General features: G+C 33.9%; 1 protein-coding gene across 1 annotated transcript; it reads left to right on the top strand.

Moving 5' to 3' along the window:
* The first annotated feature begins 1,503 nt into the window (after positions 1-1,503).
* Positions 1,504-17,405, top strand: LOC132753398 (protocadherin Fat 4-like). Its single transcript, XM_060743862.1, has 19 exons — positions 1,504-1,558; positions 2,457-2,695; positions 3,421-3,640; positions 4,080-4,162; positions 4,851-4,980; positions 5,580-5,795; positions 6,132-6,269; positions 6,631-6,818; positions 7,195-7,309; positions 7,465-7,701; positions 7,959-12,000; positions 12,225-12,332; positions 12,563-12,886; positions 13,377-13,423; positions 13,694-13,743; positions 14,394-14,514; positions 14,696-14,988; positions 15,248-15,461; positions 16,157-17,405. The coding sequence occupies exons 1-19, from the start codon at positions 1,504-1,506 to the stop codon at positions 17,065-17,067; spliced, it is 7,731 nt and encodes a 2,576-aa protein (XP_060599845.1). The 3' UTR covers positions 17,068-17,405.
* Positions 17,406-17,695: the final 290 nt, after the last annotated feature.

Below are 17,695 nucleotides of genomic sequence, written 5' to 3'. Positions count from 1 at the left end.
TGAGTCATGCGACCTTACGAAACTGTCAAAATTTAACATTTCCTTTAGTGGAAACTTTTCCCTGATCAAGGGCAAAACCCTACATTATGTGAAATGCGAAAATGATTGGTAGCAATCACAAAGTCCGATACCATCTTAAAACAATTAAAGCTCTACGCCTTTACGATAGATTCATGTTGATTTACACGAACCGTAGCTATAGAGTTTAATGTAGCGAAGGCACTATATATACTATTATCATACCACTCTTTGCAGGAATAGTACTTTCTCCGTTAGTTAGAAATAATATACATGTATATGGTGATTAATATAGTACTTGAATTGTGCAGACATTTCTGCTGCTTTCTTAAGGAGAAAATGAATGTTTTTTTTCTAACATTAAGCATCCATGGTTAATAAAGTATGTTATTTTACTTGCAATCGTCCATGATGAGACAACAGTTTATCTTTATATAATACTTCACTCCCCTTGATTATTAATTTCTGACAATGACATTTAACTAAGATTGATTCCTTTAAAGTGAAATTTATATTTATTCTCTTTAGATAACCATACATAGTTTAGTTTGCGTTTTATTTTTTAACTCAATTATATTGCACGACGACGTCATTAAGACGAGTCTCGCGTTACCCGTCTTTTAATATTTTTTTATTACCTGATACCTTATATAAATGTTATTTGTTTTTTTTTACTGTTTTCTGAAATTCTTAAAACGTCAACGTTCATGAACTTTTGACCGGTCAAAAGTTTTGACTGTTGCCCTCGCGTGTTCTGACGTTATAGCTAGAGAATTCCCCCTTGAAGCGTTAACATATTTGGAAAACTATTTTCTTGTTCCTTTTTTCCTTTGCAAGTACTGTTGAAACAGTAATTGATCAGGTAATAAAATAGTTATTTCATGTTATTTGGGAACAGTCGGACAGTTGTCCCTCGATGTTGGGGATAGTGTTTTCAACTGTTGACATCGGCCAACGGCCTTGGGAAACAGTTCAAAACACTATCTCCTCCACCTCGGGCCAACTGTTTGACTTTTCCCAAATAACATATGAAATAACTGTATAATGCTATAATGCATAATATTGATAATGCATTCTAGAAATCATTCCTTTTTAACGAAATATTCAAGTTATGACCCACATAAGTAGAAAGAGCCAGTCTGCCCAGATATGAATTAGATATTTCAAGGAGTGTATGCAGTCGTCTTAAAGGCACAAAAGTTACTGTTAGATAAGCCGAAACAATAACAGCAAAACAATATTAAACAAAGATGAACGAAACTTTTTTTTCACAGTTATTTACAGCAAATTAACGAGTGTATAACTTTCCATAATCCCCATTTTATACTTTCCATTACATTCCATTTGCCGTACTACCATTTAGTGCCGAATGTAAAAACATCCTCTAAGGTATTTCCGCCCACAGTGTTGGCTTCTCTAATAAAGGCTTGATGTAAACTGCTTCTTTAGGAAAAAGATACACCGGTTGTTTCGGTAGTGAACACGATGTCATCTTTTTGGATTTACTATGTTTTCATAAATACAGTGATAAGTATTGCTTGTAAGTGAATATGTCGCTTAATCGTCAATTACATTAATTTATTTTTACTTTATTAAAAAACTTTAAATCCGAAAGTATCCAAGACAAGAAAGGTTTTCCAGACTTTTTAAAAGATATCCGTGTTTTAAGATTCGTTTACTAATCCAAAGAAAGTTAGCATTTTAATAAATTTCTTTTGTTAATGGTATTTAAAACATTTAATATTACAAGTCTTTCACCAACATCAATACATTCAAAGTTCTCTTACTATTATCAACGGCTGGGGTAGCATATCAACTATGTAAAGCTAGGTCATAATCATAGCGACTTTTACAACGTGCTTTAATTTAGACATTCGTTAAACAACCGATCTCATGTAAACTGGCTAGATTTGCAGACTCTGACGGGATTAGAACCAACGAAAATGAGGGGAGAAGACATATAACCACTCTTCCGCAGATGTTAATTAGACTATAAGTACACACACGGGGATTAGATACAACCAATCTAACTAGAGCATTTCGTCACTATTTTAAATAAAATTTTAATTGATATCTTTGAAATACCACTCAATTTAAAAAAAAAATTGAAGTTTCAAATATAATAAAAATGATTGCTCTATTTTAGTTTATATGGGCTTCCATAACAAAGCGATTAAGGTCACTGAATTGCTTATTTTCATTGCTGTTAGTAAAGGGAGCTTTCCAGTTAACTTGTGTAACTCAAGTGCCATTTTGTGCCTGAAATATGTACGAAAAGAAAATGATTCCATTTGACCTTAATATTGTTGGTTTTGAATTTGAAAATAATGAAAATAAATAATTTAGACATGTATTCAATAATCAAAATTCTCACTTCTTATGAAAATTTATCTCACATTCATTCAAAAACTAACAAATACACTTTCGCCTGGTAAAAGTTTCAACCCCAATCTGCGAAGAGTCGTACGGCTACGTGGAGGTGGCAGAAGACACGGAAGTTGGCACGATTGTGAAGGAGATTAAATGTTCACCAAGTATTGCTGGACCTGGGAAGCTCAGCTTTGTCATTAAAGATGGAAACATTCACGGAAAATTTGGAGTGAACACGACCAATGATGTAGGAAAAGTGTACGTCTACCAGTCCATCAGTTTTGAGTCGAGGACAATAAGATTTCAAGTTAGCAAATTTCATTTAAAAGCTCATTATGCACCAGAAATTCTTTCATTTTTATTTCTCAAAGTATCTTTATTTTTGGTATTCTTTTAAAGTTTTCAACAAGTTACTCATTTGCCAATTACCTAAACTGTCTTCTTCTTCAGTTGCTTTATTGTAAATAGTACATTTATATAATGATTTTATATGGAAGTCAAAATAATACTAAGTTTATATTTTGCTACTTTTATGACAAATTATTTTAATTTTAGAGCTTTTTTTTTCAGGTAACACTCACCTAACATGCTCTAAAAGTTTTAAACCATTATCTAAACGTTATATAAAACTCATGTTTAAACTTTCTTTTGAAAAAATAGTTATTAATTTCTGAGGTATAGTTTGCCTTTAAGCTAATCTCCGAGAGTATTTATTTTCAAAAGTGTTATGCTTATTTTTTTCCATGATGCTTGACTGTGAAACAAGTGTTTGCAAGTTGCTACATATAAAAATCGTGCTCTTTTTGGAACTAAGCAGTGTGCTATATTTAAACACAATCGTAACCAAAGTAGGACTCGAACCTATATAATAACCATGATTTGAGATGCAAACAACTTAAATAACCATTAGGTTACCCAAAGTTTTATGTATACGACAAGGAATCCTGGCAAACAATGTACGTACATTATGTATTTCATTTTCGTATCTAAATTTCATAACCAAAGGCCTTTTGATTTTTTATTTCGTTCAAGCTATCAATTGAGGTGACAGAGAATGGTCCAGTTCGATCGACCACCAATTACGTCCTTGATATACAGATTACAGGGATAAATGACTACGCACCGTTATTTCTTTTTTCGCCGTATACCGTATACGTCAATGAAGATAAGCAACCGGGTTCCATTATTTTCAATCCAATACCGTACGACTTCGACAAAGGTGATGACGGCGCAACAACGTCAGTTATACTCGGTAAGATTGGGTTCTTTCCCGCCATTTTTTAAAAAAATAGACAAAAAATAATGGACATAGACATCTTACCATGCCGCTCCTTCTAGAATACGGTCATGTGAAAAAAGACTTGAGATATCCAGAGAAAGAATAACTGCATTGTAGATCTATCATGACAATATATGAATATGTGACTTTTTTTAATAAATAAAAGTTTTTTTAAAGTAGATCTCAGACTAGCAACTCTCATTTCTGCATTCAATATTCTTAACAAGTTTAAATATACTTAGCTTTGATATATGCATATTTTCAAGAATGAATCTAAACTAAACCCCAGTGAAACTCTCCCTTTTAGATGGCGATGACACTCTTTTTTATATGGACCCAAGTACGGCGAAAGTTTATTTACGTTCTTATCTTGATTTTGAACGTAAATCAGCATATGTACTCACCATTCAAGTGACTGACAATGGTGTCCCTCAGAGAAGGTCGTCCACAACTCTACTCAGTATAAATGTGAAGGACATAAACGATAATGCACCGGTACTATCATCAGTTTTCATAATTACATGTATATCTCGCTATATAATGCCTATCTTAAACATTCTGAAAATGTTCATATTTCAATTAGGCCACATTTGTCAATAATCATCAACAATGTATTGCATTGTCATTCCATTTGAACACTAGGTCGTGGTACTTGGAGTACCGGCTTCCTTTACTTTTTGTTCAGGACGGTGCTTTCTGACCAGTCACATGATATTGGATGGACCAACATTGTTTTTATACAAACAAATAAAACCCGTTCTTTTTGTCAAGGTTACTGATTCTTCTTATTAACTTTAATTGGTACAATGAAACCAATAAATGGCAGATATCAATTTTCGTCGCACGCACTATCTTAGTTTTGTTAATGTTTTTTTGCTTAAGCCGATGCTAAGGAATGTGGACGGCGGCTTGCACTTAAACTTCTACCCATAAACAAGCTCAATCGAACCGAGTCTGCAGCATTTCAATTCTGCCGTTTTGGGCGTTCTTTAGGGATTCCGGTTTTCTCTATTTTATTGGTTTGGGAAACGTTAAATTTCATCAAATATATTGTATTAGTGCAATGTGTAAATGCATTTTCATATAAAGGACGTCACGATGCACTTCCGCTTTGAAATAAATATCACACACATTTGGAGTAAGAAGCTTTAGCTTTAGCTGGTGATCATGACTTTTTTTGTAGGTTTGCGAGGATTCATATGTCACGGAAAACTTTGATGAAACAAAAGAATCAGGTTCGGTCATCAAATTTCTTAAGTGCACTGACGCCGACACGGGAAACAATGGAAGGTTATCGTACACTATCACTGAAGGTAACTTGATAAACGGTCATAAGAATTCAACATGGGTTCTAGTTATTTGCTTTACATATGTGGCCGAGTGGTTAAGGTCGCTGACTTCAAACCACTTGCCCCTAACCGCAGGTGAGGTTCCCGACAGGAACTTTGGATTCCTTCATGTGAGGAAGCTACCAAGCTTGCTAGCTTACGGAACGTCGGTGGTTCTCCTAATCTACTCAGGTGCCCATTTTGTGTCTAAAATAATGCACAGAAGGGCACCTGAGGCATTCCCCACCAGTATAGATGGAAAGTCGCCATATGACTTGTACTTTGATGGTGCGACAAAATCCCTACAAAATACATAAACTTTACTTTCCCCCTTCTTTTTACAGAGTTTTATATATTTCTTGTACTGGATCAGTCATATGAATGAGAACACCGACATGAATCATTGCAATTTATATGGATCTAAACTTTAATGACCCAATGATATTAGTTATACTTTAATATGTGTAATAGTTATGTGCTTAAATACGTACTTGTTGCTGGGTCGTGTGGGGGTTGCGTTTCCTTGTTGATCTTGTTTATCATATTTTCTAAATTTAACAATTTGCCCTTTAATCTTATTACAGGAGACTATACCAAGTTTCGTCTACAGGGGCCATATCTTGTTCTTTCCAAAGAGATCGACGTTGACACTGAACCAAACGTATGGAGTTTGACCGTCGTTGTCCGAGACAGAGGAAACCCACGACTTTCTACATTAATTGATATAGTCATTTATGTAGAAGGTGTAGATGACAACGCACCTGTCTGGGCGCCGCCTGAAAATGGAAAATATGTGATCGGTAAGTTAAATGTGTTCTCGGTAATAAAATTATGTTGTCAATACAGAAAATGGACACTTTAAGTGCAAATATGTTGCCAGTAAATAAATGTAAACAAATGATATTATAGCAAACCATAGCCATAATTCTGTTGAACAAAGCATTAAATGATTTCATTGTTTATTGTGTAAGTAAAAGTGAAACTACAGGTTTAAAAAAATATTTAAGATTGAAAAAATACCACTAAATTGACATGTTTTACAGTAGATAAGTTAGCTCAACTGGAGATTTGAGACACAATTTTTGGCTGAACTTCATTAATTTTGTATTTATGTTCTCTCTCAAATATCGTTGCAGATATCGAGGAGCATTCGGCAGTAGGGAAGCTTGTTGTTCGCGTATCAGCAGATGATCTTGATAGAGACGAACATGATTCAGTTGTTGTTTATTATATGGACGACTATAGCAGTATTTTCACAATTAAACCGACCACAGGTTAATAGTTGTATTCATTGTAACTGGATTTCGATTACTTTTATTTCAGTAGGCATCTGTTATATAGCAAACCCTTTGATACAAACTGTTTCTTTATTTCTATACCAGCAATGGAGTATTCTGAAGTCCTTGTACATGTCGACTTTTTCTCGGATGTACACTGAAAATAATTTAAGGTACATAAAATGACTTACTTTGGTAAAAGATTCAATTTTTCTTTTATGAATTACGTAAATGTGAAAGGAAATTTGCAATTATGAATAATTATCACTGGAACTGAATTGAAAAAAAAACTGATCTTTGGATATCAATTTTGAAAAAAAGAATGTAAAACCTTTATTGATTTGTTAAATATTTGCAGGAGATATATTTTTAAGTCAAGAGCTTGATCACGAAAATGGAGGTACATATACAATACCAGTGTCAGCAGTGTCACACAATAACCCACTAGATCGCGTCAGTACGAACGTCATCATTAATGTGATTGATGTTAATGATAATACACCAGTATTTGTAAAGGTTGGTAAAGATAATGATATATATGTTATGGTTATTTATTTACAGCCAGAAAGATTCTTCAAAATATGTTACTAAGTCAAATACGCATACAATATTGTTGGTCTGTTAGAACATTACTGTTTATGCTGAAAAGTAGACTGTTTATCTAAAGGAACGCTTAGAAAATGATTTGTAATTTTCAACATAATGAAGATCATATGATTATTAATACATTTTTATGTATTACTTTCAAATCTGGAAAAACAGAAAAGAAGTTATGATGAATAAAATATTTCATGGATAATGGCCCAGTAACTGCTAGATCCAGTTCTTTAAGCGTTAATTCTGAAATTAATTTGACTAAAATGCTTTAAAAGTATGCGAAAATAAAAAAGGGTTTTCCTATAATTTCAAAATGTAATTTTAGGACGTATTTCAAGTATACGTATCGGAGGATTTACCAGTAAAAAGCGAAATAGCCACCGTGACAGCCACAGACAGTGACGCAGATCAAAATGGTGTTATTCAGTATAAAATTATCGGTAAGAATTCCAAACATTTTGTATTAAACCCTTTTATCTTATTGTAAACTTCAACTACTTTCTACAACTAAAAATCGCAATGTTTTTGTTGGATAATAAACTGTTTAAAAATTTGTAAATATAAAGCAGCAGTGTGTTAATTTTTACTTTTATAGGAGGTAATACAGATTCACTGTTTGACATACAATCGAAGACAGGCGTGATGTCTTTAATGGGAAACCTAGACTTCGAAACTAAGATTACGCACGTAGTTTACCTTCGAGCTTCTGACAAAGGACGTCCGACAAGATGGTCAACATGCACAGTCATTGTTTCTATACTGCCAGTCAATGAGTTCGCTCCGATATTTAAGGAAATGGAAACAGTCCTTATTCCTGAGGATACCACAATAGGTACTTTTCTTTTATTGTACAGATCGACGTACATTTCATTGAGCAATGATAAATGTTTAACAACAACTACTTTCCTAAACAAGCTAGTGTTGATTTAATACACCTTTTGTACACAAGTAATATAATGTGAATGAAATTATTATACATTAGCTCCACGCTTGTGTTCTTTGCACATGCATCTTTCAAGATAAAATACTAGAAAAATATCCTCTTATTTAACGTCTTTCGAAAAAAAAAATTAAAAAATCTATTTGTAGGCACCTCAGTGTTCACGGTTTCGGCAACGGATAATGATATTGGCATTGACGGGACTATATCTTATGAAATTGGACCAAATGAAAGCAGATTTGCGATTGAATCGCGTACAGGTGTCGTTCGTCTATTACAAACACTCGATAGGGAAACGGAAGAAACATTTAGCGTAAAAATAATCGCCACTGACATGTCTGAATCTGTCAGAAAGTCTGGATCAGCCGTTGTAAATATCAAGGTTTTAGACAGGAATGATAATCCACCTGTTTGTGAAAGCAGCTTCTATTCGAACAAACTTGTTCCACCCACTTCTAGCGGCGATGTGGTTCAAAAGTTATTATGTTCCGATGCTGATGAAGCAACAAACAGTAAACTTTCTTACACAGTTATATCCGGTAACACAAACAGTGACTTCTCAATGTCGGCGGACGGTAATTTGGTTGTCATGCAAAAACCTTCTTCTCCTGAGTATCGGCTAGAGATTCAAGTGAACGATAACGGCAATCCATCATTGGATACATTAGTTATGATTGTAATTAAAATTGGTGGAACGCCGACTTTTATTAATCTGCCACAATCGTTACAAATCCCGGAAGGTGTCAGCATTGGAACGCCCATTTTTCAGGTAAAAGCAGAAAGTGTGTCGCAGCAACTTCAGTTTTCCATAAAAAACATAACATCAAATGGAAAAAATACGGACATTACAAGACCTATCGTAAAAATTGACAAGATTTCTGGGCATGTTTTTACATGGAGTGACATTGATAGGGAATTCAATGATCATTACTTTATTGATATCGTTGTTAAAGAATCTATCAGCGGTAAAGAAGTTGAAAGTTCTATCGAACTTACAATACTAGATGAAAACGATAATATTCCAATATTTGACAAATCATTTTACAACATTTCCCTAATGGAGAATACAGAAGCAGGAACGGAGTTGATAAATCTAATTGTTTATGATCCAGATTTAAAGCAAAATGCTGCAATTTCCTACAACATTGAAAAGGGAAATGAAGGCAATGCCTTTGTTGTAGACAAAAATGGCGTTATTAAAACAAGGATTGCCGTTGACAGGGAGCGAAATGACTATTTTACTCTTATAGTTACTGCATCAGACAGAGGAGAAATCAGACTTACAGGCTCGGCAACTGTCCTTATTACAGTTTTGGATGCTGATGAATACATTCCTATGTTTATCAATGTAGGTTCGGATCTTGAAACTAATTTGCCTGAAGATACGCCCATAGCAGCAAAGATATTTACTATAAAAGCAAGAGATCTTGATGTCCATAAAAGGATAACTTATGACATTGATGAACATTCCAAAGAGCACTTTATAATTGAAAACGATTCTGGAGATATATTTTTGTCTAGACTCTTGGATCGAGAGAAGCAAGATATGCATACATTGATTGTTACAGCTGACGGAAATGGAAAATCTGTAACAGCAAGCGTAACACTAAGTGTTACTGATGTGAACGACAATGATCCAGTTTTTAGCTCCAATATATACAAGTTTAATGTACATGAACGTTCCAAAGCAGGAGATTTTGTTGGTACTATAGACATATCAGACGCTGATATTGGAGAAAATGCTTTAATCAGTACTTCGATAACAAACGGAAATAGAGCAAATGCGTTTGTGCTTCGGTCAGAAAAATTATACGTAAGTGGAAGTTTAGACTTCGAGCTTATCAATGAATATCTTCTTGAAATAGAAGCAAGAGACAGTGGAAATCCGCAAAGAACATCTACCGCGTCGGTAATTATCGAGGTCACACCTGAATATAGGATTCCAAAATTTGCTATAGATCTTGAAGTCATACATATGTCAGAAAATGTCCATGTCGGTAACTCTGTTTATGATGCTGATGGAACTCTTGACGGAGCTAGAGAAGGTCATGGAAATGATTTAATGTATGCTATAGAGAATGGAAATGAAAATGGTTTTTTCTCTATTACTTGGAATACAGGCGAAATAACAGTTGCGAGAAAGCTCGGCAAGAATTTAGTGAAAAATGTGTTTATGTTATTGCTAGTTTCAAAAAACATTTATAAACCGTCACTAAGTGACCGAATGACTTTGAAAATCGAAATAGATGATGTTAATGACAATAAACCAATATTTGAAAAGAACATGTATACTTTGAATATTAACGAGAATTCCAACATTGGAGTTAGCATTGGAAGCGTGTCTGCAACCGATTTAGACAGAGCGCAAAATGCTTTCATTACATATAGTCTTATTCAAAATGAAGATGCAGAAACCTTTCGAATAGACCCATTTATTGGTACATTAAGTTTAAAGAAAGAACTCAATTTTATGTACAATACGAATTATCAATTATCGGTGATTGCATTTGATAATGGATCACCTCGGCTTACAGGCAGCGCATACGTCACCGTCAATGTGATTGATGTAAATGATAAACCACCATTATTTGAACAAGAAAACCCAAGCATAAAGGTTAGGGAAAACTATGCACTTGGTAGAACAATTTACCAAATAAGAGCACATGATGGCGACACAGGAGTCGGAGGGGAGCTTTTGTATAGAATAGTTAAGGGAAATGATAACGGAACTTTTGAGTTGGACTCAGAGACTGGTGAGCTTACAGTTGCCAAACAATTGGATAGAGAAACGGAAAGTTTGTTTATTTTTGTAGTGGAGGCAGAAGATAAAGGGACGCCTTCATTCACTGGCACAACAACACTTTCGATCATAGTTACTGATGTAAATGACAACACACCATACTTTACCGAAAATTCGTATGAAGTTTCGCTTGACAGATTCGCACCAGTAGAATCCCATATTTTGAGTGTTACAGCTAAGGATGCCGATAATGGAGATAATGCAATACTTGAATATCAGATTGCACAGGATCATGATGAACTTTTTCAGATCGATGCCAAGTCTGGTCATATATTTACATTTTCTGATTTGACAGAAGTTGTCAATGATATAGAACTTGTTATAGTTGTTAAAGACAGAGGAATTCCAAGATTGTCAACCTCTACAACTGTTCTTATTGATATCCATCCTCCTTTGGTTACTGAAACTGAAGATTTTTCTTTTGAAGTATCCGAATATGCATCACCTAATACCTTTGTTGGTACTGTAGGGCCTTCTGCATTAGCATCATCATCAAGATACGCTATAGTGAGTGGAAATTATCAGAAACATTTCCGAATTTCAGAGGAAGATGGAAACATTTTTCTAAATAGTGTCATTGACAGAGAAAGCTACACTGATTATTACATTCGAGTTAAATCGACGCACAAACTGAGTCAAAATATCCAAACGGACATCTATGTTCATATTTCTGTAAAAGATGAAAATGATAATTTTCCGATATTTGAAAAGCAATATTACAATATTCTGGTTCTAGAGCATACACCTATTGGTTTTAGTGTTGCTTCTATCATCGCAAGTGATCTTGACGAAAGCAGTAATGGAAGAGTTACGTACAGTATAAAAAACGGAATTGAGGGTGATGCTAACAAGATATTTGATATAAACGAAAATGGCACTCTAATCGTGCAGTCGTCCATCTCATACGAGGCTGTTGAATATTTGAACTTTACAGTTGTTGCTAAAGACAACGGACAGTATTCTAGGCAAGGTTCATCGGAAGTGAATGTTCAGATCGTTGATATAGATGAAAATGTCGTTTCAGGGAGTAAAACAAGTGTTTCAACAGTCATTAATCTTGAAATGCCAGCGTCGACTTATAAAGATTTTGTTGTTGGTTGTTTAGAACCAGAAATGTTTGGCCTTAATATATCTGCTAAAAAGGTAAACTATCTTGCACAGTCTGGACACAATGTCTTTTCTTTAAGAACAGACACAGGATGTATCAAAGTGAAAAAAGACACTGATCTTAAAGACGGAGATAGTTTTCTGATTTGGGTGGCAGCAGTTTTGTTGACATCAGACAAAGCGCGAGGCCGCCTTGCACTTGTCCGCGTGGACACTTTTTCTCCAAGCAAACATGTAGTGGTATTTACGCATAGCGTCTCAAAAGAGGTTCTAGATTTGAATAGGTAAAAAAAGTTACATTTTCATCTAATCTTATAGCATTTTTCCTCAGAACCAATGTATTAAAAGAAAATATGGTTCATAAACTGATTTTATATAAGTAAATAAATGACTTCATTTTCGACGTTAATGAAGATCTTACACCATTTGTAGTTTTACTCAATCAAAAACATAACTAAATAACTTATTTTACATAAAAACATGTGTTGCTTTGTTCTTTGTTAAACAGTGACTTGCTTCTAGACCGTCTTCACGATTTGTTTCCTTCAAATCAACCAAGATTATGGAAAACTGAAGAACTTTTTAAACCTGTGCGGAGAAAACTGTTGTTTCAAGGGTAAGATACATATCAGAATTGAGATAATACAACATCGCTAATCCAGTGAAATATGGGTATCAGTATTTTGAGTGTTGTTAATATAAAGATAAATTAAGTGATCCATATCTTGATTAACGTAAGAGGCTTTGGATAATGGCTAATGGTTTGGTGACATGGCATTCTGAAATGTTGGTTAGTGTACTTCAAACATATAATGATTGAATATTGACATTATTTTACTTAAACAGCTCCAAGTCCTACATATACATCATTCGTGGCAACGTGACTGACAGCATTTCTGAGGTAAAGATCAGAAAACAGTTCCTTAGGCAAAATGATATTTTAAGTGTTCTTCAAGACCCAGAAGGCGGGGTATCACATGACCTTACTTCGGAAAGCTTTGATACATTTCCAGTTGTCTCCGTTGATCCGTACAATGATGCAAAAGTGGACGAGACGCCATGGGTACACACAACGATTGGAAAATACACACTTGGTGTTACATTGTCGTTCGTTATCTTGGCTATAATTGTTGCAGCGATCATTTACTGGACAAAGAAAAAGAGCAAGTCGTATGTCCGTTTGTTTATAAGTTGAAGTGTTGCATAATATGTCATGTAGCCTATATCTAATATTGAAATTGAAATCATTTCTGATTTTCATTAATATATTGTGACATGCAAGAATGATGAATAAAGATATAATAAAGAGATCCGTGGCAACGAGATAGTAAAAAGGAAAGAATAGGAAAGAGAATATGTTAACACGTAAAATAGAAGAAAATAACGTAGAAAAGTTAAAAACAAAATGCATCTCGTAGCCACGTAATAATAATAATAATAATAATAATAAATAAATAAATAAAAGTAAAAAAAATAAGCAACAACAATAAAATAACTCATGGCCAAATTCTATATATGAAAAAAGAAATTTCCCGCGGCTCACAATGGCTCTGCAGTTAACTTAAAGTACATACACCATGGACAATGTTTAAACGAAGTACAGACAATGTTAAAACTTTTCAAGGACTGTCGTTCATTTTATGTTCCTTCATATTTTCAGAAATGTCGTTAATGCAGAGAGATCGCCGAAACCAAGCCTGTCCGTCCGTATGTAATGAACTATTTACTATTTCTTGTTTTACCACTCTTAGATTGTACGAAAAGTGTTTCTTATTACAAGCATAATCATATTTTAACACGTGTATCAATATATATTAATAGTTTTAAATATGTATTTGATTTATCTAAAGTATAATAGAAACAACTGTTCAGCATTCCTATGATCTTGTATTTAAACTTCGGCGATTAAAATTTTACTTGCTGATTATGAAAAAGCCATTGTTTTAGCCATCATCTTTAGCATCATTTTCTTTCTAGTCCCTAACACAAACAAGTTCAATCCGAAGTATAACAATCTACGAAGAGCAGTAAGTAGTTGTTGTTTTTGTTTTTTCCTTTTCTTCATTTCCTTTGTCCTAATAAGAAACAAAAAGCAATGAGAAGATAATATCTTAAGCAATGAGTAGAAAACATTTTATTATTGAACAAGACAAAACATTAATTAATATCAATCTATCATCTAACTAATTATTTTTTGAAATAGGAACAAGAAAAATCAATAGGCACATCTAAATTTTAGAAATAGTTCCTGAAGGTTCTGTTTGGTTGAGTTTTTTCATTGAACATGATGATAAATACTTGCTTCTGTCCATATATAGCACCGAGGACCCGATTTAGCATTTTAATTAATTCAACGTACAGGTACTAGTATAGCTAATGGTACAATTGAAATTTGAGACTCGGTTGGTAACCGATATAGATGTTAGGTATTTTCATACATTTGATATTGAAATGAAATCATGTTACTCAATACATTGAAATAAAATATGAGAATTTTTCTTTAACAGTTGCGTTCCTTTATTTATTTGTAATGAATTGTGAGACTAGAGTGAGAAACAAACTCGTGCAACTGTAACAAGTTTTAACTTCATTAAAATGTGTTATATTTAAAAAACATTCGCGGATATTGCGCAAGCACTAGTATTTAAAGCATGTATATTTCTGTTATCAATTGTAGTCATCTACGGCTGATCTGGTTCCGCTTGTAAGTGCTCTAAAGATCCTAAGTGGTATGACAGAAAAGCAGAGGAACAAACTAATAGAGACAACTCTTGGCACCAAAGAAACACAAACAACAGGTATCACACAATGTGATGTAACAATCGTCATGGTTTTCAGGGTTTTTTTTTCTTCATTTATATATATATTTATAAGTATATTCAAATTTTTATTCTATTTACTCGTACTAGCTCATTACACTTTATAGAAGTGATAGAGTTACATTTTTATAAACATTTGACCTCTTTTTCTATTTTACAGAAGCTGAGAAAAAGAATGAAGTTTCCTTTAAACCGAAGTTTCTTACCAACAAAATGAAGACATTGCCATTCATTAAAGTGTCGCATCTCGACGAAGGTAACGACCTACGTAAACTATCTCAAGATGATGATAAGATCGTTCCTCTCAACAACGCTGCTGCGACCAGTAAGCAGTCAACAGCAAGAACACCTATCATCTCAGAACCGATTACGCCATTTACTTCCAATACTGAGGAAACATGTGCACAGGCATCGGATACTCAAACACCGGAAGAATTGGAACCAAGCAAAAACGTAAGAAAGGACAAAATTCCGATGACCGACAATAAAATAAATAATTGCTTTATGTAGATTCTAAGAATGTGTTTTTGGTAGAATTATATGGATCACAATACAATTTAATAGAGTATATGGTGTTGACCTAAATTTTCGAGTAAGGAGGTAACATTATTTATACGAATGATAATAGCAGTAATTAATGTATGTGGGTACACTAGAACGTTAATACTAAAAATTAATTAATTGAGTTATATATGTTTGTTTTAAATAACAGGGTGTTAACAAAACAGAAGTGCCAAAGCTGTCGAATCTAGTGGTTCCGGACGATGATAGTTTGTCCAGCCTTGACCTTGATGAAGTTGACTTGGTCAACGATTCTGCATCTGATACAAACAGTACTTTGAAAACTGTCCAAACTCCAAAGGTTGACAATGGTCCAATAGTTATTGGCGGGAAGGAATATGACGGTGTCGGTAAAGATGTTACAAGTGCGTTCTTTATATCACTTGCTATATTTATAATTATATATTTTGTAGTTAATATAGCAGACTAATAAGTTTATAACTAAATAATTATCTGCCTGTTTGTGAATGGTATTGTTTTGAAACAATGTTACACATTTTCATAGCAATGATTGTTTGACCATAAATAGAATATTATCAAATAAATCATAGAGTTATATTGGAGGTTAGTTCAAGTCCTTGATTGGAAAACACGTGGAGGGGGGCACGTCATTGTCCATCACGAAGTTGCCACTGATTGTTCTAACTGATACTTTATAAAACGCAGTGATAAAAACAAATCGTTAAATTAATCAATAAATGCTTAGAAGACTGCGTTGTTTGGTGCATTATTTCGGACAAAATGGACACCCCAATAGATCCACCGGATTTCCGTTAGCTAGCTTTGTCACATTAAAAATCCAAAGCCTCTGATGAGATTTAAACTTGCTGCAATGAGTGGCTAGTAATTTGAACTTTAACAATTCAGCCACGAGGGTCTTTACTAGATTTCTTTACTTCATGATGAATGATGCAGATGATTTTTGTACATTTATATAACATCTTGCATAAACATTTTGTTGAAGAAATACTTTACATAAAAGATCCATGAATAATGATTTTACTTAGCAATAGCGTGTTTATCATAAATCAAAACAAAAATCTGTTGTTTTTTTTTTCAGCTGGTAAGAAATATCTTTACAATACAAGAACTGGAGATAAGATCTACGTCACAGATGAGATATTGAAAGGCGCTGTTGAGAAAAGGGAAAGCGTTGTAACCAATGATTTTAACGAAAGACACGGGGCCAAAATGAGCACATTTAAAAGACCCCCGATACGTAGAAAAACAAGCAGGACGCGATTTAGTACAACAACTATTTGGGAAATGAACGTTGATGTTGATCCTAATCAAGATGGTAATGAAAGTTTAGATGATAATGTATTTGATACGAGTAAAACAGATAACAAAGAGTTGCTGGATGATTCCAAAACCATAAGGAAACGACGAACTGGTGTGGACTATACAAAAGGGAAACAATGCGTTAAATTCCAGACTGATGACCACGATAGAGAGATTGACACAAATTCACAAAAGAAAGACAGTGCCACAAGTATTGAAAGCATCGAGCTGGGCGATCCAAGTAAAGATGCCATAAAAGATGACATTAAACCTGAAGACGGTGCTGTAAATGCAGAAAAATCTGCTTCCAATGCAGAAAAGTCAAATAACGATGAGGATGTCCCTGATGAAAAAAACAACGAAGCTGAAACTAATGCAAATTCTACTGTGAAAACAAAGTTTGTGAGACCAATTTACAAACCACTTAACCTTGAGAATGTCACGTGCAAAGTTCCAAAAGGAAAATCGGAGAAAAAAGATTGTCTCGCAAAGGACCCATTTTACGCCGGCTGGGCCAAAATGGTTGGGAAAAGAGTATCTACTAAAACAGTGAAAAGGCCTGATGGACCCGCTAAAACTGTGACTGTTCGCCAAGGCCGTTCTCTACCGGCAAATATTGCAGGGCCTTTGTTGTCAAGTCAAGTACCAATATACAAACCGCAACGATTAATGACTCTCGATATTCCGTGATGAATTGCTTGCGAGGTCAAATTTCTCTCTGTAGAGAAAATTAAACACTCTATCTTGTCTTCATAATTGATATTTTAGAGGACATCATTGTTCCCTTTATACAGATTTTTTTTAATTTGAATTTCCTTTTCCAGAAAAATTATAAAAATTGGAATTGTAAAAAATGAGAGATTTCACTAAAATATGCTATTATGAATAGATTTGTATAAGAAGATATCATCCAATATCCATCAATTGTTCGTTTGTATAAAACTCATTGTCATACATATAATCAAATACTATAGCAATTTGTTTCCTTACTAAACTACACTAAAGTGCATGTACACGCACGCAGTTTTTGAAGTTGTATCAACAGTTTTATAGTTTTTCAAAACGATACCTTTCAAGTGAAGGTTTAATACATAAAGATTTTAGAATAATTAATTTAGCTTAATAAAAATATTTGTAGATGATTGTATTTTGATACTGACATAAACAAAATGAAGAACGTTGTTCAAAGCAATCTCAACAGGTTGAAAATGTTAGATGCTGTACATAGCTTTCAAGTATTTAATTTTAATGTCAAGTTTAAATATTAGAGGTTCTAAATATTTCTTTCGTTTTATTATCGCAATTGCGATTTTTCCTT

The sequence above is a fragment of the Ruditapes philippinarum genome, unplaced genomic scaffold (genome assembly GCF_026571515.1).
Source record: "Ruditapes philippinarum isolate M1 unplaced genomic scaffold, ASM2657151v2 ctg4_1_1_1_1, whole genome shotgun sequence".
Taxonomy (NCBI): Eukaryota; Metazoa; Mollusca; class Bivalvia; order Venerida; family Veneridae; genus Ruditapes; species Ruditapes philippinarum.
Note: the sequence above shows the minus strand (reverse complement) of the source record. Positions and strands in the feature narration are given on the sequence as shown.